The sequence below is a fragment of the Dermacentor silvarum genome, chromosome 3 (assembly GCF_013339745.2).
Source record: "Dermacentor silvarum isolate Dsil-2018 chromosome 3, BIME_Dsil_1.4, whole genome shotgun sequence".
Classification (NCBI taxonomy): domain Eukaryota; kingdom Metazoa; phylum Arthropoda; class Arachnida; order Ixodida; family Ixodidae; genus Dermacentor; species Dermacentor silvarum.
This window is the reverse complement of record NC_051156.1, coordinates 119,468,685-119,495,265: the sequence shown is the minus strand read 5'-3', so window position 1 is coordinate 119,495,265 and position 26,581 is coordinate 119,468,685. Positions and strand designations below refer to the sequence as shown.

Here is a 26,581-nt window from a genome sequence, read left to right as displayed (position 1 = left end):
CGGCCCCTTGGCAACGAATGGTTAGCGCAGCGGCCACAGAGTACAGCGCAGCCCCACAGTCTTGGATGACAACACGCTCTCCGACTCCACGCTATGACCGACGCGCACAGCGCACGCATTCTCGACCCCCGATGTATCGTCATGACAGCCGCCATGAACCAACCCAATACACAAGAGAAAATGACAATATTCGCTTCATCGACGAACAACCAAGGTTTCGACCTCCCCCAGTGTGTTACTCTTGCGGTGTCCCGGGTCATATATCGTGGTTTTGTAACCAGCGTATGACCACGTGGTATGACCAGCCCTCAGAGTTTTCACGGTCAGCAGACGCATCGTCTGGCTATGAGTATTGGCCGCGCAGCTCCCGGAATCGCTCCCCGGCATCTGACAGGAGTTTGACGCCCCCACCGCGTCCTCGTACTTCCCGTTCTCCCTCACCGTTGCGTCGCACCACGTCCCCTTCGTCACCGAAAAAGCTAGCGGAAAAGCTAGCTAGCGCGGCCGATGGAGGTCAGGTCGCTACTGAGATGTGCTACTGACAGAAATACCTCCAGTGTTGATGCTTAAAAACAAAGTGCGCGTTTTTGTGGATAATGTGCATGTGATGGCTCTGGTGGACACAGGCGCAACAATTTCGGTTATGAGTGTCTCTTTTAAAGACGTGTTATGGCGAAAGGTCATGTTCAAATGGGACGGTGCTTCAAAGTTCTGTGGAGTGAGTGGCGAGCCGTTGCGACCTATTGGTGTGCGTAGTGTTGACGTGTTTTTGGTTGACCATGTTATTACGACAGAGTTTGTGATTATTCCTCGGTCGACCCATGATGTTATTCTCGGCATGGACTTCTTACGGGAGTGTGGTGCCACTGTCGACTGCCGAACGGGGAAGGTATTCCTAAGTGGTAGGATGCCGTCAGCACTCCTGGAGAACCCTATAGATCACGAAACTACACTGAGTGTTTGTGGCGATACGGTCTTACCTGCATCATCTACCGTTTGCGTTCCTGTTGTCTGTTGCGGCGCCGATTCTGACAGCTTCTATGCTACCGTAGAACCGATGTACATGAACTGTATGAAGAAGAATGTGTTGGTTCCACATTGTGTGGTATCGATCAAAGGCGGACGCGCTGGCTTGTGGATCGTAAACTGTTCTACGGAGCCCGTGGTACTACCAGATGGCTTGAAATTAGCCTTCGTCCGGGAACATGCGTATTTATCGGTGGCTGAACTTACAGAAGTGACGGAAGAACCTGATGGCCACAGTTCGGAAACGCCCCTTTTGACGATGGTAAATAAATCGCTCAGCACGAGTGGACGCTGAACGCTAATGGGTGTGCTTTCGAAGCATGTCCCGGTATTCGACTTTGCGCAGAACGACAAAATATCTGCAATCCCCGCGTCACGAACACTCCATACCATGAACACGGGTTCGGCAAATCAGATTAGACAAAAGCCATATCGCGTTGCACCATCAGAGCGCCAGATTATCAACGACTAAGTGCATGAAATGAAGAAAAAAAGTCATACAAGAGTCAACGAGTCCGTGGGCAGCTCCAGTGATTCTTATTAAAAAGAAAGATGGATCTTGGATATTTTGCGTCGACTATCGCCGATTGAATGCTGTAACAAAAAAGGACGTGTATCCACTCCCACGTATTGACGCAATAGACTGCCTTCATTCCGCCTCTTACTTTTCCTCTGTAGACTTGCAATCCGGCTACTGGCAAATTACAATGCATCCTGAAGACAAGGAAAAGACTGCCTTTGTAAACTTTGACGGGCTCTTTGAATTTAATGTGATGCCATTTGGACTGTGCAACGCTCCGGCAACTTTCGAGAGATTTATGGACACTACTCTGCGCGGCTTGAATTGGAACATCTGCATGTGCTTCGTCGACGACGTCCTCACCTTTGGCCGCACCTTCAGCGAACACATCTCGCGTCTGGATATTTCTGGTGGAGGTGCGGGGTACATGCTACCACTCCCAGATCGAACCCCGCCTACAAGCCCAGTACGAAGTCCGGTCGAGCTGACTCCTGTTCACGTACGGACAAGCCGTCGACTTCAAGGACTGCCACCGGAGCACGAGCCTCTACCCAACCGAGTCAGAACGATGAGTACATCAGTTCCGTCTTCTTCCTCAACTGCACCGACCGAGGTCGTGCTTAATCAGCCGCTAATCCCCAAATTCTTCCATGGGGACACCTTCGAGGATGTTGAGGACTGGCTCGATCACTTTGAGCGTGTCGCAGAATTCAACGGCTGGACTCCGGAGCGCAAGCTACGCAATGCCTACTTTGCCCTCGAGGACTATGCGCGGACATGGTTTGAGAACCGTGAGGCGGCCCTATCAACATGGGACGGAATTCCGACGGCAGCTAATCAGCACATATGCCAGCCTCGATCGCAAGGAACGAGCTGAATCTGCAATTCAGGCGAGAGTACAGCGGCCGAACGAAAGAGTCGCAATGTTTGTTGAGGATATGTGCCGACTTTTCCGACGCGCGGATCCGTCCATGCCGGAAGAAAAGAAGCTAAGGAACTTGATGCATGGTGTCAAGCAAGAGTTATTCGGCGGCCTAATACGCAACCCACCAAGGACCGTTGCAGAGTTTCTCGCGGAACCATATCAATTGAAAAGGCACTGCAGCAGCGAACAAGGCAGTACAACCGCGACGGGTCGACCCTATCACGTGACCATCTCGCTATACCTTTTGACAATACCGACGCATTGCGGGAGCTCTTTAGGCTTGTTGTTCGAGAAGGTCGGCGCCATGAAAGACGACGAAGCGCGCAGGCTGCACGTTTTTCTTCTGGCCCGCCATTAAAGAGAAGCGTCTATTTTTCAAGACTCCGTCTTCGATCTACGTTACAATATTGTCCTGAACGGCATCAAAAACGCTGGCCTAGTTTTAAACTCAAAGAAATGCCACTTCGGAGACTGCCAAACCTTTGTGCTTGGGCACCTCGTCGATAAGGACGGCATCCGCCCTGATCCCCAAAAGACAGCAGCCGTAATTGAAGCGTTTAGTGCACCACGCTCTGTCAAGGGGCTCCGTAGTTTTCTGGAGCTTTGTTCCTACTTCGGTCGCTTTATCCCTAAGTTTGCCGACGTCGCATATCCGCTGACATGTCTGCTACGAAAGGACATCCCCTTTGAGTGGACTCCGGAGTGCGACTCTTCTTTTCGTCAGTTGAAGTTTCTGCTGACGTCACGGCCAGCACTTCAATCCTTCAGCTCCGACGGAACTCCATACGGATGCCAGTGGCATAGGTATTGGTGCCGTCCTTGTTCAACGCCACGGTGACCGCGAACACGTGATCGCATAGGCAAGTCGATCCTTAAGTAGGCCTGAGCAGAATTACACTGTCACGGAACAAGAATGCCTCGCGGTAATATTTGCGGTTCAGCGGTTTCGTTCTTACCTGTATGGAGGCCCCTTCACAGTTGTCACCGACCACCACTCATTGTCTTGGCTTGAAAATCTTCGTGACCCTTGCGGCCGTCTTGCGCACTGGGCGCTCCGACTGCAAGAATACAGCTTAAGCGTATCTTATAAGAGTGGTCGACGACACGCTGACGCGGACTGCCTCTCGCGTATGCCACTTAGCACTACGGACTGTGACGCCGACGACTTCGATCACCATGTGGCTTCTCTGTCGCCGCGTTTTCCAGACTTCGACTGTTTCAAAGCCGAACAGCGAAAGGACGCTAAATTAACACCGCTCTTCACCGCCACGACCGCCTTTACTACAGCACACGATTTCTGCGTACGTGATGAACTCCCGTATAAGAACAACTTTTCCGGCACTGGCGCACGTTTTCTTCTAGTTGTGCCGGAGAGCCTTCGCATAGCGATTCTGTGTGCTATGCACGACGACCCTACGTCTGGCCATTTAGGTTCGGCGAGGACGCTCTGCCGGATTCAGGAACGCTTTTATTGGCCTGGAATGCGACAGTCTGTTGAGACGTATGTGGCCGGCTGCATGCAGTGTCAGCGCCACAAACGTCCATCTACGGGCCCAACCGGTCTCCGGCAGCCGATCTTGTCTCCAAGCACGCCTTTCCAACAAATGGACATTGACTTCGTGGGCCCTTTGCCAAAATCAGCCAAGGGAAATCGGTTGATAATTGTTTGCGTCGACTACCTCACACGCTACTGTGAGACGGCGGCCGTGCCCTCAGCATCTGCCACTGACGTTGCAACGTTCCTGCTGCAATATGTCATCCTGCGACATGGTCCGCCTCGCGTGATCATCAGCGACCGTGGACGACAATTCACAGCGGATGTCGTGGAGGAGCTCCTTCGTTTCTGTGAAACCCACTAGCGTCACTCGACACCATACCATCCACACACAAATGGCCTTACGGAGCGCACCAACCGCACAATTATAAACATGCTATCTATGTAGGTTTCATCCGACCACAAGAACTGGGATCACGTACTGCTTTTTATCACGTACACGTTCAACACCGCCAGGCATGAGACTACCGGCTATAGCCCTTTCTTCCTGCTGTACGCAAGGCCACCCCGGTACACAATCGACACTATTTTCCCTTTCAGTAGTCACGAAAATCCCACTGTCGCCGAGACCCTCTGCCTTGCCGAAGAGGCGCGTCGTATTGCTCGTTTACGCACTTTGGCATCGCAGGACAGATCAAAAGCACGCTACGACATTCGCCACCGTCCGGTAACCTATCGCCCTGGTGATTTAGTATGGCTGTGGACTCCTGTACGGAAACGAGGGTTATGTTAAAACCTTTTGGCCACCTACGATGGACAATTTGTTATTTTTAACAGACTCACGGAGGTCACTTATACGATAGCTCGCCTCACAGCGAGTGGTAGAAGAGCTGCCAAGACCCAAGTGGTCCATGTCGCCCGCTTGAGATTGTTCACGTCAAGACAACTGGATTGACTCACCCGGCGGGCTTCGTCTGCGACGAGAGGAATGTTGCATGGACGCGTTAGTGAGGAAAACGATAACCGGTGAACGTGCTTGCGGTCCCGGGTTGGAAAAGACGAGGAGGACGACTCTGGGTTCATCAACCAGCTGGCCGCTCTTGCGCTCACCTTCGCGACCTACAATAAGCGGCCCCCTTCATCCGTAAGGGTGACAATTGGTCTCCTTCGCGCGGAACAACATATAGTGCGACTGACGGTGGTCTGCTCCGCATCATCGTCAGTTGTACTTCGCTCCTTGAAGAGGAAGGACGTGTAGGAAGGACGTGTGTCGAGGGAGCACCTGGACAACACTTTGCAATGTGGGGAACGGGTGGTTTAAGTTATGGATCCTGCACTTCACATAGGTGCGACGCAGTTCTAACGCATTTTTCACGCATTTACTGCTAAATATCCACTGAATTTCTTATTTCCCCAAAACTTCAGGAGTACTTTTCTTGGTCTTTTACCTGAAAATTTCTTTATATGTTCCTTCGGTAAATATTTGGTTGATTAACATTGTCGGCGCTGAAACGTGGTCTAGATGACCGCAGATACTACTTTTCATCGCTGGAGTTGCAGCCTGTACACAGAATAAGAATGTTTTGAAGAAGCAGCCAAGCAAAGGCACAACGGCATAGGTGGATGTGGCTGCGAGAATGTAGAGTTAGAGCATTTCGATATTCAAGCACTCATAGAATGATAATTTGTTTGTATCATTAAGCTACAGAGCTGCAGCGAATAATGCAGAGAAAGGAACTGTGTAGGCACAGCATCGCGAATTTGCGCAGTTTATCCAGCGCAGTGGCCGCAGCGCGAAGACTGAAAGCCTTAAAATGCCTTGGCCAAGGCTCTCTCGAAGTCTCTGCATACCCCCTCCACCTTATTTATTCTCTTCGCACTTCCGTCGCAACGGCAGGCTACACGGACGCTAGGGGGGGGGGGGGGGATGTCGCAGAGCCGTTTTTTTTTATTGACAGGCGATTAGCCTTCCATGAGTATATACTGCCAAATACATTTTTGGGTGATGTTTGTACCCGTCGTTCGTTAGTTCTTGCGTTTTTCTGGCTTCTGAAGCTTCTGCTTGCTGCGAAGCTAACGTATTACTTGTTCTAGGAGTGAGCTATACCAACGCAGCCGTACAAAATAAACATTTAAAGGCTGCTTAGTTCGTCGCCTGGCTAACACTCTTACCTTTGAAGGAATAAGATCAAATCGTTGGCGAAGACAAAGTATTTATGCCACTTGCATGGACACTCCAGGCTATTATTGCGATAGCAATTATATGGACACTCCAAGCGCATTTATTCCGTCGCCGTCGTAGTGATGTTCCGTATAAAGTCCAACGGCGATAAAATCGTCGCCGCGCGGCGTATGTTGTGTGTGCGAGTGAAAGCGTACGAGGGTGAGCCGGCAACCGTAGCTTTATCTCGCGCACGCGATAGAGGAAGGCGGCCGGAAGCGCACGGTGTTCGTGCACGCGCGATACACTGTTAGGAGGCGACGGGAGATGGGAGGGTGCGTTCTGCTTACGCGGCTGGTGCTCGCGGAGCTAGCTTAAAAGCGATCTGCGACGCGGCCAAAGTGTACGCCCGCGGGAGTCTCATCTTGAAAGCGATCTGCGATGGGCCAAAGTGCATTCGCCGAGTGCCGGTAGCTTCGTATGCGCTGTGCTTTCGACGTTTAGTTGGCGTTGAAGCGATAGCTAACGCGAAGGTCAATTCGCTCGCAGCCGCTGGCGCGCTTTCTAACTCCATCGTTTTGACGAGCTCCCGCGGTCATCGAGCGAGATGTGTTCATGTTTAACTGTGCGCGCGTGACACTGTGCTTGTTTATTTAGTTAGTAAGCGAAACTTTACAACTTTATACCGCCGATACAACTACTATCCTTATTTCGTATAGCTGTCTACTAATTTGCTAGCGCAATCGATGCTTCGCCTTTCGGGTGAAACTGTGACTTTTTTTTTCCTGTCGCCGTCATGTTCCGCATAAATTCCAAGGGTGATAAGATCCTATGCGCCCCGCGTGCCGTATGCTGTGGATGCGAAGGCAAGCATGCGAGGGTTAGCCCAGCCTCGCATGCATGCTTCACATGCTTGCTTTCTTGCGAGGGTTACCCGAGCCTCATATACTTGCCTTCGCATGCTTGCCTTCATGCGATGGTTAGCCGAGCCTCGTATGCTTGCCTTCTTGCGAAGGTTAGCCGAGCCTCTAATGCTTGCTTTCTTGCGAAGGTTAGCCGAGTCTCGCATGCTTGCATTCTTGCGAAGGTTAGCCGAGCCTCGCATGCTTGCCTTCATGCGATGGTTAGCCGAGCCTCGCATGCTTGCCTTCTTGCGAAGGTTAGCCGAGCCTCGCATGCTTGCCTTCTTGCGAAGGTTAGCCGAGTCGCGCATGCTTGCCTTCTTGCGAAGGTTAGCCGAGTCGCGCATGCTTGCCTTCTTGCGAAGGTTAGCCGAGCCTCGCATGCTTGCCTTCTTGCGAAGGTTAGCCGAGCCTCGCATGCTTGCCTTCTTGCGAAGGTTAGCCGAGTCTCGCATGCTTGCATTCTTGCGAAGGTTAGCCGAGCTTTGCATGCTTGTCTCGCATGCTTGCCTTCTTGCTAAGGTTAACCGATGCTCGCATGCTTGCGTTCTTGCGATGGTTAGCCGAGCCTCGCATGCTTGCCTTCTTGCGATGGTTAGCCGAGCCTCGCATGCTTGCATTCATGCGATGGTTAGCCGAGCCTCGTATGCTTGCCTTCTTGCGAAGGTTAGCCGAGCCTCGCATGCTTGCCTTCTTGCGAAGGTTAGCCGAAGCTCGCATGCTTGTCTTGCGAAGGTTAGCCGAGCGTCGCATGCTTGTCTTGCGAAGGTTAGCCGAGCCTCGCATGCTTGCCTTCTTGCTAAGGTTAGCCGAGTCTCGCATGCTTGCCTTCTTGCGAGGTTTATTCTAGCCCAGTCTGTTAAAAGGTAATTATTAATAAACGCTCGAGGAGCATTTGCGCCTTTAACTTACTAGAATGCAGCAAGAGACATGCGTCTGGCTGAAAAAATAGTCGCAGTTTCGCCTGGAAGGCGAAGAATCGTTTGCGATAGCAAATTAGTAGACATCTACATGAAGTAAGGATATTAGTTTTATCGGCCATATAAACTTGCCAACCTTCGCTTAATAACTAAATTAACAAGCACGGTGTTATGCGCGCAGAGGTAAACATGAACGCATCTCTCTCGATGACTACGGCAACTCTGTCAAAACGCTATAGTCAGGAAGCGCGGCAGCAGCAGCAAGCGAATTAGACCTTGGTGCTGTCTCGCTTCAACACGAACTAAACGTCGAATTAAGAGCGCACACGAAGAAACCGGCACTGGGCGTACTTCGCCGACATCGCAGATCGCTTTGAAGATGAGGCCCGCGCGGGCGCGCACTTTGTGCACGTCTGAGATCGTTTTCAGATACGGCGCCCGCGTGGTAAGCAGCAGCCGCCACCGGAGTAGAATGCCCCCCCGTGCCTCGCGTGCCACAGAAGACTGCGCGCTTCCGCCCCGCCTTTCTCACTCGCGTGCGAGAGATTGAGCCGCGACCACCGGCTGACCCTAGCTAGCTTTCACTAGCCCTTACATCGTATACGGCGCGCGGCGACGTTGTTATCATGTTCAGACTTTATACGGAACATTACGGAGACGGCGGCGACGACTGCAGGAATGCGCTTGTAGTGTCCAATATAATTGCTATCGCCATAAAAGCGACTAAGCCAAGTGGATGCGCCATCGTGCTCCGCTCAATCGGCTTTCCGGATCGAGGGCAGAGTTCTGGCTTTCACTGGTGGCATGGCCTTCTGCGCAGACACATTACCGTTCTGGTTGAGCATCTGTGTACATGCCACACCGTGGTGAACGTCGAGCTCAAATTCTGTAATTCTTTCGTTGGGCACCGAGCGACGCCGCTGGCACGCTCAACACGCCAGCATTCTGAGACGTCTTCGTCAGCGCAATGTCAAACTTTGCTACGGGTTTCAAAGTTTCGGACGAAACTAATCATTTTCCCTCCGCGGTGTCTTCCCGGGCTCAACGCAGGTCGCAGCAAGTCTTGAAGCCTCCGGAGGCCGCCGAACCTTCCGATGTGGTCTCTCAGGGCTCTCCAATGTCGCCTCCAATCTTTCCGGAGTGCTTTGCCGTCACCCCAAGTGTCCGAGGCGAGGAGACGCCGGCGGTGAGGCACTCGATATAGGCTGATTGCCTATCGCGGCGAAGCGCTAAGATTGGCTGCCAGTATGCTTAATTATTAGGCGCTCGTATAGTGACCGGAGACGGAGCGTACGCGTCTGTATAATAAACGCGAACAATGTCCCGTGGAAATGGTCCCTTTCCAACTTTGGTATGCTTCACCCCACAACAAAACTGTACTGCGCTGAAGCTGTCCAGGCAAGTTCGAATTATTCGGCGAAGGCCAATTTTGAGATCGGAATAACTGAAGTTTGGGCCCATCGAAAGGCAGGGACAGCGATTCTTCAGTTGGAATCGAGTGCACCAGAAAATCGAATAAGCCGGAGTCGAATTAGCGGAAGTCTACTGTATTAAAGACACGTGAGTTAGTAAATATAATTACAATTTGTAAGAGAATAGTTCGTGATACGCGATTGACGAGCTCTGTCAGGCGACATGCGTTGTGGCTTTGCAGGATCTAGCGAGCGCCGGCGGGACGAATGCTGTCGCGGCGGCGTCGAAGCGGGGCTCCACCAGCCAGCGCCAACGCCGCAGCAAATCCAGCGCCGCAGAAGCAGGCAAACAGCCATCGAGGCCCAAGCAGCGAGTGGGCAGCCGACGCTCCCTGGCGGCCGCCGAGTTGAAGGAGCGCACGACCCCAGAGCCGGCGCTGTCGAGGCAGAGCACCGGGCACGATGACGCATTAACCGCCGGGATGCCATCGTGCTCGCTGACAAAGCCCGTTGTCGACGCCGTCTCAGGCAGCTGCTCGTAAGCGCGCGGCTTCCGTCGACGCAAACTGACGTGCCATGTAGCCTGGGGATACTAAGTGGTTCATTTGGGAAAGGAAAGGTTGGCGCTATCTTCTGCAGCCCTTGAGGGAGCACGGCTCAGCGCTTCGAGTGGGGGGGGGCAAACCGCAGATCTGACTCTCTCTCTCTCTCTCCATATATATATATATATATATATATATATATATATATTAATTACTATTATATTAAGTGAAAAAGCCTGGAAATGCATCTGTCAGGTATTTTTATTTGTAACAATAGACCTATTTCTCAAACACATGGTGAACCACCGAGGCCCGAAAAATTATTTGAATTTGCATTTATTTCTTGTCGCTATAAAATCTATATGTGATGCAGGGACAAGTGGCATTGAGTGCCCAGAGGTCCCTGATCCAACCCAGTAGCAGCAGTGGAGCTCACATAAACATGCCCATTTGTGCAGTAAATTTTACTAATTAAACAAAGAATTTTACTTGGTGTTTAAGTCTACAGCTTAAATGTATCGCTAGTTAAGGTAATCGTACTGTCGAGGTTAAAGAGAACGATGTACAATCAACATAAATTACTCTCAATACTAAAAATAAAAAGACGGCAGAGGTGTGCGAACTTGGTGAATTACTACCCGATTTTTAGTGAAGCTGTTTTTTTTTTTTTTTTTTTTTTGAACAGTTGCACTAAATGTTTCAGTTTCCTGTAATTACATCGTATACTTTGAAAAGTTACCCGTATATTAGTGTTCCGTTTTAAACCTTGTCCCCGTGTAATGCTGAAGCACATCTTGCTGGAAATTTAAAAAGAATGTCGCAGTTTCACCCGAAAGGCGAAGCATCAATTGCGATAACAAATTAGTAGAGAGCTATACGGAGCAAGGATAGTCGTTTTATCAGCTGTATAAACTTGGACATGCAGCAGCACCAGCAACGCGCATAACTGTGTCGACGCCGTCTGCGTTTTGCCCGCGTTCGCACCGAACGCGCGCGGCGTTGGTGACTGTTGCCGGTGCCTATGGGGGCGGCTCGGAGGTTTTCGACGAGATCAGAATGGGACACTCGTCGAGCTGCGTTGGAAATCTTACCCACCTTCTCGCCTCGTAACATTTTTATATAAATACGTATTTGGTGCCGCAGCTAAACGTCGCCTCCCCTTCACGGCCTCACTTCACAATAAGGTGGTCTTCATTTTTTGAAAATATAAAATACCTGCTGCTCTTGCCCCTGCCGGGGAACAAGTAGTAGGGTAGCCCTCATTCAGTAATGGCCTGAAAATGAAATCGATAAAAGCAGAAGTGACACAGGCCTTTAGAAAAAATTCAGTAAAGTGTTCTATTGGCACTGAAATTGCTCTGCACGTCCGACCGAGGTCACTTTCACGACCATGTCACCTCGCAGACCCTGATGTAATGTCCCGTTCTGGGACCTTTGAGGTATCATGAATAAATGAACTTGCCTATAAAACCCTAATCTGTCCTAAACTAGAACCAACAGGTTATTTTGATTAATTCCCTTGAATCGGTTCAGAACCGTGCTGCCAGGTTCATTCTTTCTGACTACTCCTATAATACAAGTGTCTCAGCCTTAAAATCCCGGTTGTCTTCCCTCGCTGACTTCCCGCCGCAAAAGTGCTCGTCTTTTTTTTTTAATTTTTAGGTTCTTTCATTCGCTGCCCACGGGAAACAAAATCATCATTCCAGCGTATCGTTTCTCCCGCCGTACGCATCCCAATGCTGTGTATCTACCACGCGCCCATTCCACCACGTATCAGCGTTCTTTTTTTTTTCTGCACTCAGCCCGAGAATGGAATACCCTTCCTTCTGACATCGCCCTCATCACCGACATTTCCCTTTTAAAAACTCATATTGAAGACCATGTTTCAAGTCACGCCACCTAACCTGTCCCGCCATTTTTCTACGTGCCACCCCTCATGTAATGTCCCGTTCTGGGACCTTTGAGGTATCATGAATAAATAAATAAATAAATAAATAAATAAATAAATAAATAAATAAATAAATAAATAAATAAATAAATAAATAAATAAATAAATAGACGATAAGTCGTGGTTACACAAAGAAATTCGGCAGTTAGACCTGTAAGTGGTTTGATTAGATTTTTGATGGTGATAAGATATATATTTATACTTCAACGCTACGTAGACTATTTCTGGACGGAGATTCAACAGTTCCAACGTTTGATAATCCAACCATTTCATACAGTAAGGCACACCCATCGTTGGGCGCCGCTGATTAAAATACTTTTTCGGACCTCTACCCTCGCCCGAAGGTTAAATATATCAAGCCCATTGTTTTTTTTTTTTTTTCAAGTATGGTTAGCCGGTAATTTGTAACTGCGGGAACTGTCCAGTGGCAGGACGTCTGCGCAATGCAAGCCTGTATGGCGAATCACGAGCGTCGCCCGCTACAGCGCGTCACGAGGAGACACAATACTCGCTGCCCAAACCGGGGATACGTAGTAAAGAAAAGCATTATTAACGTGGTGACTCTATTAAGAAATAAAATTTAGCTTCAGCTGTAGTTTTGTTGGACTTTCCAGTGTGTAGCCGCAAGTGCCCGCTTTCGAAAGTGGGGGGGGGGGGGGGGGCAAATGGCATACTTTGCCCCCCCCCCACTTTTGACAGTGGTGGGGCAAGTGCCCCCCCCCCCCCCCCCTGCCCCCCCCGGTAAGTACGCCTATGCATGTAGCTGGGGCTCAGAGTTTAATGCGTCAGCATTAAAGGTGTGAAAGTGATATTACATCACTTAGAATGTGTGGGTTTATTGACCCGTGACCTTCACCCAAAAAGATGACGTACTCGCGACGCCTGTGGCAGAAAAGATGTTCCACATCCGCCGCCATGGTTTGTGAGTGGTGGCGCTGGCTAGCACTCCCAGGGTTAGTTGTAGTTGTAAAACATAAATACCCCACAAAGTGGATGGGAGAACGACGCCGCGCTAGCTCAATGGTGAGAGCATCGCACGCGTAATGCGAAGACGTGGGATCGTTCCCCACCTGCGGACAGTTTCTTTGTTATTTCATCCATTGTCATTTACATTAATTTATCATTTCTTTAATTCAATTAGTAAGTACAAGTAATGTCTCCTATGTTGTCCTTGGTGTCATTGTTTGTTGGCTTCTTATGATATGATTAATAATAATTGGGCCCCTCGGTTCCCTTTCTTCTCGTTCATATATATATGTAGCACAGCCCTTTTTGTATTGATGAACCTTCCGTGAGCGTACGCTACCAAAATAATATTTTGGTGGCATTTGTACCCGTCGTTCGTTCGTTTTTGCGTATTTCTGACTTTCCAAGCTTCCCCTTACTGCGAAGCTAACATATTGCCTGTTCTAGGAGTGAGATATACCAACGTAGCCGTACCAAATGAACATTTAAACGCTGCTTGGTTTGTCTCCTGGCTAACACTCTTACCTTAGAAGGGGTAAGATCGAATCGTTGGCGAGGACAAAATAAATTTTTATGCCGATTGTACGGTCAATCCAGGCTCTTTTTTCCTGTCGCCGTCATGTTCCGGATAAAGTCTAAGGGCGATGACATCCTATGCGCCCCGCGTGCCTAAGGTCCCTAGATATATTTTTTTTTTGCTTTCTTAGCAGAACATCTAGGGGCGTTACTGTGTGCATACCACACCGCGTGCTGAACGCCGAGCTAAAATTTTGCAACTCTTTCGTTGGGCACCGAGCGACACCCCTGGCACGCTCCTGAACACGCTAGCGTTTTGAGATGCCTCGGTAAGCGCAACATTAAACTTTGCTACGGCTTTCAAAGTTTCCCCCTTTCGGACGAAACTGAGCATCCCCCCCCCCCCCCCCCCCCGCCCCCGCTCGACGCAGGTCGCAGCAAGTCTTGAAGCCACCGGAGGCAGCAGCCGCACCTTCCGATGTGGTCTCTCCTGGCTCTCCAGCGTCGCCTCCAACCTTTCCAGTGTGCTTCGCCGTCACCCCAAGTGTCCGAGGCGAGGAGACGCCGGCGGTGAGGCACTCGATATAGACTGACTGCCTATTGCGGCACAGCGCGAAGATTTCACTGAGTTCTTTGTTTCGTTGACTCAGGCGTGACGTAGGCTGTGGTTTTTCGCAGCTGAGCAAGAGGTGGCGTCTTTAATTTCTTGATTCTGATGTCGCAATCCGATGTGGGCGGAATGCGAACGCTAACGCTCGCGTGCACTCATTTGGGTGCAGGTGCAAGGCCATGCAAACTGATACATTAAATCAGTTCATAATATTGCAGCATTAGTTGAAATTATAGTTTCGTTAATTACAGGTTAACTTACTGAATATTTGGAAATATTTCAGGTTAACTTACTGAACACTAAAAAAAATAATTCATGAGCAATTCCACTCTGTGAAGTTGGATGACGAGCGAAGCTGTCAGCAGATGACACAGAGGTGACAGAGAACTTTGAACAAAGGTACGAAAACATTTATTGTGAAGTTTAAGGTTTCACGGAAGCCCATCTGGTCGGGATGTGACATGGTGAAAGGTAGAGAAAACCTGGGGCACTACGCCAACCAAAGTAAATTTAATAGAAAAAAGAAAGACGTTTCGGCTCCCACACGGGAGCCTTCTTCACAGGTAAGAAAGACAAGAGTGTTCGAGCAATTTGTCACGTGCCTGAACACGTGACGAAGGCAGTGCGCGTGCAGCGACGGCAGATTTACATCGCTACTGTTCAGAGTGTGCGGCGTATAGTGTGAATCATGAGCGACTCCAAATAAAGGCGTAGAGATGGTCCTTTTTCTCTGGCAAGGACACATGCCTTCTCCCAGTCGATTGCGTGACTCCCGAAAGCGGCATGTTCAGCCAAAGCACTGGATTTCACGATTTCTTTCTTCAGCTCACAATTGGGATGTTTAAGACGCCTTTCAAAGTCACCAGTTTCGCCAATATACACTTAGTCACCATCCGCGCATGGGACAACACGCACCACACCTGGGAATTTATCTTTTGGTAATTTGTCTTTAAAGGGTCCCTAAACCATGCAACCCACAGGTCGAAAATTAGTTGTGGTGTTGCAGTTGTGCACGAGTCTGCAACGAGCACGTAGCCGTAAGAATTTTTCGAAATGGGGCTGTAATAGCGAAGTTACACGCGTCTGATGATCGAAACACGGCGCTCGCTCGTTTTGCTCTTTCCTTCGCTACGCTCCGTTCGTCTCGGTTGGTCTCTCCTCCTCGTCGAGAGCTCCTCCAAATGTCACGTGACATACGTCATCGCCAACATGCTTTTCAAAACACTGTCTACTTCTGGTTAACGCACGTCCACGTTAGCGGCAAACATACCGGCTGCGAAGCGGCCTTGTTATGATCGGCTTGGAACTGCACCTGTGAAATGTGGGAATCAAGCTCGAGCGCCTTTCCCGTGACGAGATAATCCTCTTTCATCCCCGAGAGAGCGTCTGACCTCTACGGAGCAGACGAAAACAGCGAGCTACCAAGAAGGAAGACCCGAGGGTGAGGAGGTCGCCAACTTGACCGCCCGACAGAGGTCTGACACTTCCACAAGTTCCCCGAAGGAGTCATCGGCAGGTTATGCCTGGAATCTGTATCTCTCCAATGTGGGAAGCAAGCCCCAGCGCTTTTCCCGTGACGAGATAATCCCCTTCAGCCCCGAGAGAGCTCTCACCTCTACGGAGCAGACGAAAACGGCGATGATGATAAGTGGTTCTTGAGGGAAAGGGAAAGGTTGGCGCTATCTTCTGCAGCCCTTGAGGGAGCACGGCTCAGCGCCAACGAAAACGGCGAGCTACCAAGAAGGAGGACCCGAGGGCGAGGAGGTCGTCAACTTGACCACCGGAGAGAGGACTTCCCCGAAGGAAACGCCGGCCACCACGAGGGGATTTAAGGCCGTCCTGGCCCCTGTGTTAATCAGAACCGCTCGAGACTCGGGTAGAGTCAAAACCATGTACCAATGAAGTGAATACAATCTTTTCTATTTTTCATCATCATGATGCCCGCCTTCATCGTCGTCTCCTGATTCCTGCGGTGACGACCCACCTCACCAGGTCGAGATTATATCAGCTGGTTGGCAGCAATGGGATACTCCACCCTTCGTCCTGGCTTAAGCAGAATGGTGACCGCTTGACTTTCTTTGAGAATTTGCCAGGGTTTAGCTTGTGTGTTTTCTAAAACGGCGAATTAGTTTCTGTACGTGCAGGCTCCTGTTGAAAGCTTCCTCACGCCACAGCAGAGTAAGAAAGTCCTCGTTCGGGATTGACCATGGATTTGGGCAAACGGAAAAAGCCAGAGTTGTTATTACTTTGTGAAGAGCTGGGAATTGAGGTCGGGAAAAGTCAGAGAAAGCCACAGCTTATTGAGGCGATTGAGAAGTGCGGGACTCTTGAGGACGAAATTTCAGAAGCATGGGAAGAGATAGAGAAACGAGCTGAGAAAGCTGAGCAAAACGCTGCAGAGGAGAGGGAAAGGCAAAGAGCTGAGAAAGCTGAACAAAACGCTGCAGAGGAGAGGGAAAGGCAGAGAGCTGATCAAAAGGAAGCTGCAGAAAGAAAGGAACGCGAGGAACAGAGAGCTGCAGAGAGAAAGGAACGAGAGGAACAGAGAGCTCACGAACTAAAGCTAAAAGAACTGGACGTGCAGCGGGATCTGGCCAGGCAATCACCAAATAACCTCTCAATAGATGAAAGGCATTCAGGTGAAGCAAGAGTGAAAATAAGGGATCTCATGCCGTCGTACAAGGTTAACGATGACATGGGATTGTTTCTCGTTATTTTTGAACGAACCTGCGAGAGAAACGGGTTGGCACTAGAGAGTTGGCCGCAACAGATTCTGACCGTTCTTCCTGGCGAAGCAACCGAAATAATTGCAAGGCTAACGAAGGACGAGTCAGAAGATTATCAGAAAGTAAAAGCTGCGTTGCTAAGGAAATATCGGCTCTCAGCGGAGGCTTTCCGCCGCTGTTTTCGGGAGGCAGCTAGGACACCGGGCGAGTCTTTTCAAGATTTCACTTACAAACTGAAAGCCAATTTAATTGAGTGGCTAAAAGGGGAAGATGCGTTCGGTTGTCACGACAAGGTTGTTGAGCTAATCTGCATGGAGCAGTTCTATGGGTCCTTGAGCGAAGAGATGCGCCTGTGGATTCAAGATAGGTCGGGCGAGAAGGGCTTAGAACGTGCTGCAGTGCTAGCAGATGAATTCGCCGCACGTCGCGAATCCGAGAAAACGCGCGTCAGGCCGTTGACTAAATTCGGCAAAGAGGATACAGGCGCCCCTTTCACAAAGAGAAAGCTGGAAGTGAGACCAAAGACATGCCGACAGATAATTTAGGCCAGAATAACAGTGCAGCGAAAGACGAAAGAAAAACAGAAAGGGCGTTTGAGGCTAGAAAACCGGTCGTCTGTTTCCGTTGCCAGGAGCCTGGACACCTTGCGATCGGCTGTCGGAAGCCTAGGATTGTTTTTTCTTTCGTAAATGACGACGGCAACTTGGAGCTCTTAGAACCCTACATTCGCGACCTCGCAGTGAACGGAACGCCATGTAGGGTACTTAGGGACTCGGCTGCGACAATGGACATCGTCCACCCTGCGTATGTGCAACCTGAGGATTTTACCGGGGAACATGCGTGGATCCGGCAGGTAGTTGAGGAGGATAGTGTTTGCTTGCCCATAGCCAGCGTAAAGATCGAGGGGCCGTTCGGACTATTGATGACTGAAGCCGCGGTATCGCAGAATCTGTCCAAACAATACCCCTACTTATTTTCAAATCGCTCGGAAATGCTGCTAAAGAAAAAGGGTCTGAGTTTTGGCGACTATACGGCCCAAGCTCTCCCGCGTCCCCAGGCTCATGAGATCGCGGCGGAGATAAGGCAAGGCAATGAAGAAAGGAAAAGGCCTCATGACATAGGCACTCAGGAAGCGCAGCACATAACTAATGAAAGCGGGGGAAAAGGTGCTAGCGAGGAGGCATTCGGCTCAGTGGGCATACCGCAGCAGAGGCTGGTAGAGGAATTAGAAACTAATTTGGAGCTGTCACATTCGGAGGGCTATTTAGACCATTTGAAGGTTGTTAAAGAAGGAATCGCGGCAGAAGAGAGCAATTACGTCGCGAAGGTAGAAGCAGTGGCTATTCCGGAGCACGTTCCTTGCGGAGACAAGGCTTGTTTTAGCAGCCCTAAAAAGGTCAAGGAGGCGCTGAAAACCTCCCTTGTACCTCCGCATTTGAGCGGGGTTCCGGAATCGTCCAAAGGAGAGGAGACTGATATGGCGGCCAAACAGGGCAGGACCCGGACGATCGAGGATTGCACAGGCACATTCGGTGACCGCCTGGCGAGGCAAAAATTTTTCAGACAGCGCAAACGAGCGAAGTATTTAGCACAGCGCAAATTCGAGACAGACACACCGCAGCCCGTAAGCGAAGGGAACAGGCCACCACGCAGAACTTCAAAGGGCTCGTTACGGTGGTTGAGAAAACGGAGACGTCGCCAAAGGCGGCTGACAACAGAACAGGGCGCGTCTCCGCGAGTAGGAATGCGGCTGAAAGGGGCAACCTGGATGAGGTACGCGCGCAAGCACAGGGCCAGTCAAACAGTCAATGAGGGGGAATGCGCCGCGAGAGGGAGAGCAAAGGAAGAATGGCGATTCTCCTCGCGTTTACGGCCTCCCTCCCTGAGACGCAAAGAAAGCTGCGGCCACACGAATTGACAGGTGACGGGAGGGGGCAGTGTGTGTCTGGCACCCTTTATTGCCCATGGCGAGGCCCAATGACTTTCAGATTGCGACCTAGTCGAGTGCGCATTAGGAGGTAGTAATTGTCGAATTGGGCGCCTCCATAAGGTTCCCGTTTGTAAATTTGTAAATAGAGCACGTTGCATTTTTTTTTCATTTGTTAGTTATTAAGACCTTATTTCTTTTAATTTCAAAGGTTCCGCGTTAATCTCGGTGATTCGTTGTGATGATTGTTATGCGCGCCAGTTACGCGAATAAAACTGCGAAGCAGGTTTTGCGACGGTGGTGGCTCGTGAACGCGCTGTTTTTGTAGATAGGCATTGACATTGGAGGTTTGTAGAAACAAACCATTTTGGGTAATTCAATGCTTACAGGGTAGGTGCGTTTATCGGCTACCATTGCAGATAGAGTATGGCTTTTGGTTTTCTGGCTTTAAATGCCACTTTATGAATCAGCTTAATTAGGAGTTCAAGCGGTCATCAGAGCGCAGTACATTTTGCCTTAGAAGCGCTGGTACTGGCAGATACTATTGACCCAACGAGTAACTAACTCACTGCGCAGCATTTATCCGTCTGATCATTTTCAATGCACTCTCGGTCTCAATAAATGTGGCTTTCCCGGGCAGGAGAAACAAAAACGTTAGGTATTAGGTTAATTGAAATATGCACTTAAGTCTAGTTTTTCCTTTTGTTAATTTTCGGGAAGCTCGAACGAGGGCTGCAGGTTTAATTCTGATAAGGTTTTGTGTGAAGAATGTGTGAACCTGGCAGTTCTCATGGTTAGTTGGGTGCTCTCTGTTTGTTGTGCCTTGGGCTTGGCGTGGTCTATTTCCAGAGGGTGTCACCTGGCCTGCCTTGGAACGAACGGCGAAACAAAGCAGAGGCACGGGGTCTATGGTCTCTTCGAGGTGCTTGGATGCTGCAACCCCTTCGAGACCTCCTGTGGCGGTGGACGGGCTGTTATGATCGGCTTGGAACTGCACCTGTGAAATGTGGGAATCAAGCTCGAGCGCCTTTCCCGTGACGAGATAATCCTCTTTCATCCCCGAGAGAGCGTCTGACCTCTACGGAGCAGACGAAAACAGCGAGCTACCAAGAAGGAAGACCCGAGGGTGAGGAGGTCGCCAACTTGACCGCCCGACAGAGCTCTGACACTTCCACAAATTCCCCGAAGGAGTCATCGGCAGGTTATGCCTGGAATCTGTATCTCTCCAATGTGGGAAGCAAGCCCCAGCGCTTTTCCCGTGACGAGATAATCCCCTTCAGCCCCGAGAGAGCTCTCACCTCTTCGGAGCAGACGAAAACGGCGAGCTACCAAGAAGGAGGACCCGAGGGTGAGGAGGTCGTCAACTTGACCACCGGAGAGAGGACTTCGCCGAAGGAAACGCCGGCCACCACGAGGGGATTTAAGGCCGTCCTGGCCCCCGTGTTAATCAGAACCGCTCGAGACTCGGGTAGAGTCAAAACCATGTACCAATGAAGTGAATACAATCTTTTCTATTTTTCATCATCACGATGCCCGCCTTCATCGTCGTCTCCTGATTCCTGCGGTGACGACCCACCTCACCCGGTCGAGATTATATCAGCCTCCAGTGCCATAGAACGTCTGCCGCGCGAGAGGTGTCCAAAGTAGACGTCAGTTCGGCCGGCGCACCGCCCGCCGCACGACTGACGGGCCAATCGACGACCGCGAAGCAGCGCACCTCCGCCGAGGCAAACATCGGCTGCATCTTCTGTTTCAAGCAAAATAATTTCCGCTAGATAAAGTGATGCGTAAATTGTACATTCTACAATATCAATATCAGACTTAAACACGAACAAGAGCTCCGAAACTTTAAAGCTCAGCTGCAGTGCATGGCTACCGATAGCAGATGACGGGCTCGGCTGTGCTCGCATCGCAGGACGGCACCGCTAATGTCAGCGTATTTTCTTCTTTGTGTAAAATTATTGCGAAGAGCGACAACAACGGTAAGAAAATATTGTGGCTTCTGAACGTCGTTGATTCTTTCCGAAGCGCCGTCAGATTTAGCTTTGAAGTGAACTGGAGAAGGCCTAGCGACGATATCGGCGCCGTCGAGCGGTCAGCGGTGGTGAGGCTGCTGGCGGTGCCAGACGGACCACTCCTCGGTTGCCGATTCACCACTACGCTGTATGGCTGCCGTACAAATGGGTCCCGGTCCCATCCTCTCTACGGCAAGAAAATCTCGGCGTTCGTGAGCAAAACCACCGTCGCACGGCTGCCCGCGAATGGCAAACGGCGTGCGGCGAGTTGCCGTACCGGTAACGTGGACGGGCCTTAGCCACGACTCCGCGCTTTTCGGCTACCCGCTTGTTGCGGCCGTGCCAGCCCGTGCTGATGCAAAGCGTGCCGCTATGAACCGTGTGTTGCGCCCACGTCTACAAAGACCAACACTGTCGCACTCTGTTCGCGCAGGTAATCAGACCGCTAAGCACGACTTTGCTGGAACGCGAGCGATTTGGCACTTGTGTTGCGGGCTTTAGTTACCGATTCGCAAGTGACCACAAGCGAGCAACACGACGAGGAAAATCAGGGAGCGCGCGTATCTGCTAGCAGACTAACCGGAAGTCGTAGGTTCTTGTTCGACCAATCGACAGCGTCTGCTCCTGGTGACATCACCAGATGCACTCTGCTGACGTCACGACGACCGCTAAGGCCCGGAGAGGAGCACGCGATTGTTTGATTTTGTGGCGCGCCCGCGGCGCGTAGCGCTGCCGCGTTTGGCATCGTTGATCGTGACGGTATTGAACTGGATGCGCCGATTTACTTGAACTGTTTAAAAATATCGGAATTGGTTTAGGGGCCCTTAACATTGACGAGCGAATGTCGCAGTTTCTGGTTTGGCACGTGTGCCACTCGAACATTGTAAGAACAGACGGCTTAGAACTTCACTTATGGACGGGATATATGGTATTCAGGCGCGCTTTTGACCAGAGGCAGCGCACGGTAACTGTGGACGTGCCATTCGTCGTTCAACAGCATTCAAGAAATAATTTGGATAACCACATGCTCTCAGTTCCTGCCGTACTACGCTTACGTCGGCTGCGTAGTCTTCCTGTCTTATGCTGGTTTTCTCCGCGCGTGGTAGAAGCATGAAAACCACTGCCCTTTTATGAGAAGCAGGTTGCATAGAACCGGAATGCAAGTAGCCCCCAGTGTGAGTTGTCTTTCTGAAAACGCTGAACGACAAAGTAGACCTTTCAATCAGAATATCAGTTGGAGCTTACGTTTGTCAGCGCACAAGGGCTGTCATGTCTCGATGTAGGGATGAGCCCCGACTGTAAGTCAGCCCCGACTGTAAGCATCATCCCCACTTGATGCTGCCCTGGATCCACTTGTGCACCAAATTGTTGGCGATAAGCATTTATAACTATGTCTTGCCTTTCTAAACTGATCTAGTTTTGTTCTTTATAGTCTCCCTTTATTTGGAGAATATCTCAGCGCTCTGGCGCCAGGTGGTTACAGTGCATGCGTGCATTACACCGACGTACTACGCATGCGTACAGAGAGAATGACTTGCCTCTTCTCGCCATGCAGGAAGCCGATCAACAGAGTTGCCACTCGAGGCAACGCAACGGCGTGGCATCTTCCAACTGCGTGGCAGTGGTCGAGCCTGGCCCGATGCAGGCCGCCAGACGAGGGAGACATTCAGTCCCGAGACGGAGCTCCTCCGTGAGTTGCGCTCTTTTCAAGGCCCCCACCTCAAAAACAGGGCACTGGTTTAGTTCAGCGTTTCGGCTGTTAACGCAGACGCACACGAAACAGCTATGGCTACGACAAACGCGTCTTAGTGGTTTGGTAGAGCGTTCCGCATGGCGAACGAATAGCCAGTGCCAAGTGCGGTGACATCATCCGATGTATGTACAGAACTCGAAACACTTTCGCCGCTACGGCGGTGGTTCTGTGCTACACCAGGCAGCGTCATGCTAGATGTTTTACTGCCACGACAAAGACCATGTAACAAGGCCGAATTCAGATTGAAGCGGGCGGCCTCGGCGTAGCCATTTCGTTACGCTGGCTACGCAAACTGCGCAAAGTCTGCAACGCTAACTGAAAAACTAACGTGTTTACGTAACCCGAGAAGCTCTTTACAGTGTTCTGTGCGTCTCGGGCTCCCTAGATTACACATACGCGACAGTTTTTCGTGAGAAAGGTGAAAAAAGAAAAATCAGAGGAAACCTAGCCACATTTTATGAGTTGTGAATGCGAAAGCATTAATGTCTAATTGAATGCCGCTGAGCGGTCCTTCGAGTTATGAACATCATAGAGTTTCTGACAAACTCGCGGGCAAGCGAGCGCGTTGACACGCTTGGCGCATTTTGATTTCGGCTTACCGTGGTTAAAATTATCCGATAGGTTTCTCTAGCATCACACCTTAGTGTATGTACGGAGAAGCTACCGCTAGACATTAAGGAAATCCACGCATCTCCACGAAGTGAATCATGACGAGTGAGCGAAGCACTGGGGATTGTTCTTACCGTAAATCACCTGTGACATCGCCCACTCGCGCATGTAAATGAGTGACAACGCGTGTGTACAGTGTATACAATGTTTTGTTGGTCATAACTCGTATGTCGTGTTGAGTTCTGGATTCCGTTTTCCCTTCATTATCACTGCTTTGTGGTCCGTGAAATGTAGAGCCAATGGTTCTTCTATCGGATCTTGCCTGAAGTTGGCAGAGACAAGGTCTATGCACGTTCCCCTGGTGGTTGTTGGTTGTTTCCAGTCATACGAAATGCATCGTAAAGCGTATCGAGACTTCATATACTGCACAGGCCAGTCGCTGTCCGTAATGTCTACGTCGAAGTCTCCGACAAGTACGAAGAGGTTGTTTTTGTACTTTGTTTCGTATTCACGCATGGCTAGATCGATGTACTTTTCTACGTTGCCTCGGGAGAGATTCGGGGCCAAGTACACTGTCATGACGACGGTTCCATCAGATAGTTTTATTGCAGCGTGTTTGCCGTTGTGAGAGTGTCTCGTTATTGGTAGGTCGAGATCCACAGCAGTCTCTGGCAATTTCACGTACATCCCAACACCACCCGCCGAACGCTCTGCTTCTGTGCAGACGACGGGGAAGAATCCATTGATGTGCGGTCTCGCGTTCCACGCTTCGGTAAAGCAAAGGACGTCTGCTTTCGTTAGTATGGGATCTCGTTCGACGTCTTGTGCGTGGGCATTGAGGGAGCGCGCCGCGGAGAGAAGAGAAGCGGGGTGGCGAAGTGAGATAGGTAGGAGCTGGCCAGGAGTAAAGTTCCTAGATTTCCTGCTCTTTTTTAAGCAGTGACATCTACTCCACCGGCCGCCATTATCTTCCTAGATAGCATGCGGCCGTCAACGACCGCTGCTATCTACGCTGCTCGCAGCAGCGTGCAAGTGAATGCGGGTGAACAGCGTTAGGAAGAACATGTCTGCTGGAATGAGCGCCGCCCAATGAGATTCGCCGGCGGTACTTCAAAGCTTGTCGCTACTTAAAGAAAGCAAAAAAAAAAAATATCTAGGGACTTTATCGAGGAGGAGACCGCGTGCGCATGCGCCGCGCCGCCCTCCTGGTTGCTATGGCTATGGCGTGGCCAATGTTGGCCGTGAGCACGGACAACGTGTACGGACGGACAAGCCTCGACCATAAGGTGCCTCGACCATAAGGTGCCTCGCCCCTAAAAACATCCTCCGACGATTGATGCTGAATTTGTTGCACTGCACATGTATTCCTGATTGTGCTCTTGCAAATATATTATCGGGTGATTGTGAAGACAAGATTCGAGACCTCGTAATTTTTCTCTGTTGAACTGTGACAGCTGGTTAAGAGTCACTAGGTTTTAATGAAGTGCTTTCTGGCACCACTTCGTATTCTCTCTCGATTTGTCATTGTTTTCAATTAGAAGTTAGGTTTACATCGAGCATCGAGCCAGGCCATCTATGAAGGTTATACGTAATGAATGTTCTTGGCATTAGTGGCAAATCTGTTCCTACAGAAACAATATACGTGTCCACTGGCAATTTCTTTTCGTCTGCGTTTGTCTGTCAACAAGGTATCCCCGATAATTTGTACGCGTAGAATGCGGCCGCCGCTTCCTTGAGCGTCACCGGCTCACTCCAGTCTGGTCTCTGCGCCTGGGCAGGTGTAGAACGACTCTTAGTGTGTTCGCTGCCGGCTTTCGACACTCCGGTTATTGCGATGAAATAATTGTCCTGCATTAAGTGCTTGGCTTCGCCTGCAGTTACCATATGTCTCGCATCACTCGATACCCCAAAAATGTCCACGGCATATCAATGGGCCGTTCACCATTTCTGAATGCTTCTCGTGCTGTCGCGCTTCGAAATTTCGATTATGACATAAGAAAACGACCCTCGTTGCACGAAGTGAACCCGTATTTTGTATGAGCATACTTCCTCTCACTTCTTTTCGTGTTTTTCGTGAGAGAGGTGAAACAAAATTCGAGTCTACCTAAGCACTTATGACTTGTGAATGCGAAAGCCTTAATGCCCTATTGAACGCCGCTGAGCCGACCTTTGGCGTTATGCACTCTCCGCGGGCAAGCGAGAGTGTTGAGACGGTTGGCCATTTAGCCCAGTGGGTAAGACACTGGGCTTCTGAGCGCGGGGTCGTAAGTGCGAAACTCATTAGCGCCAACGTTTTCCCTTTGTAATTGTTTATTTATACATTAATTTAGTTATAGCGATTACCGAGACGCAGTTAGAACGCAGGCGAGAGCTTACGCGGACAAGGAACGTGCGGATAAGACAGACTTCCGAGAGCGAGGATGACGTGGCGCCGCAGCGATGCCCTTTCGCCTCACGCAACACTTGGCACGCTATCGGGTCAGCAGGTGTTCCCTTACGCCCGCTTTGCTCCATGGAGTCGCGCACGTGACGTGGCGTCGCAGCCAATGGGAAACTGGGTGCCGTTTTTTGCTTGCTCAGACGATAGACACGGGCTTTTTCGCTCAATGGGCCATTTGATGCTTTCGCATAAAGAAAAAAAAAAAAACAGCAGCAGCAACAAACCCTTCCGAATGCGCTTCTGCTGCCTTGCTGAATGTATCCGATGGTGGAATTGAACCTCCGCCTCTGATCCCGATGCTGTAACCATTAGACCACACTTCTTTTAAAGCGGATAAGGAATTTTTATTCGAAACTCAGGTAAATAAAACAGGTTCCAGGCAGGTTGCAGCGATCAGATTCACCGACAGGTTCCAGACAGGTTGAGGCGAACTGGTTCACACTGTTTATCACATGTACGAGATCTGTGGCAGGATTTATGACCCTGCGTTTAAGGCACAAACAACCTATACATCAAGTTCTGCGCAGCCCTTCAATCGGGTTGCACTTAAATTACACGTTATGATCGTGGCTGAGTGCGGTTTCCTTGCTAAATTGCTCAGATGCAGGACACCACTACCCTCTTTCCTACCCTTGCAGATATCCAGGCTGCTGGCCTTGTTGTCTAGGGAATAGCTTAGGGATAAAACAAACAACGCCTAAATGTTCTCCTTAAAACAGATAAACATCCTCAACAGCAGTATTCCTTTAGTAATGCAAGCCTTTCTATGCCTGCATTCCGAGGGTTAACGCTTTGGCGCATTTTTTCGTAGATCCTTTGCAAAGTAAAATGCAGTTGACTGTAGCACTATCTTCAGGATCTGCCCGCCCTAGTCGAAGCGCCGACCCTGGATAGAGTGACGCAGGAAAGGATGCCACCCTCCGGATACAGTTTAATGCACAGCCACGTGAGTCACGGGGCAGCCGCGCCATGTTTACGGTCGTCAGTTCGTCCGTGCGTCGCGGAAGTGTTGGAGATCGCTATCGCCCAAGCCGTCGTGGGGAGTTCGCACACAGCAGTGTTTTGTGCGCGGAGCCGTGAGTGCGTGTTATTACGTAGAAAGTACTTGAATTAGTGTATCTGTATGCACGGAGAGACAGTGCACGTGAGACGTGCACGCGATACGTGC

At 50.3% G+C, this 26,581-nt stretch overlaps 1 protein-coding gene across 1 annotated transcript in view; it reads left to right on the top strand.

Annotated features, from left to right (window-relative positions):
• Positions 1-7,711: 7,711 nt before the first annotated feature.
• The window catches only part of LOC119444715 (endothelin-converting enzyme 1-like), a 65,133-nt gene continuing 46,263 nt past the window's right edge, over positions 7,712-26,581 (top strand). The window contains exons 1-3 of the mRNA XM_049664714.1: positions 7,712-7,731; positions 9,000-9,135; positions 9,604-9,899. Coding sequence (XP_049520671.1) covers positions 7,712-7,731; positions 9,000-9,135; positions 9,604-9,899 — 452 coding nt within the window. The remainder of the gene's footprint in view (positions 7,732-8,999; positions 9,136-9,603; positions 9,900-26,581) is intronic.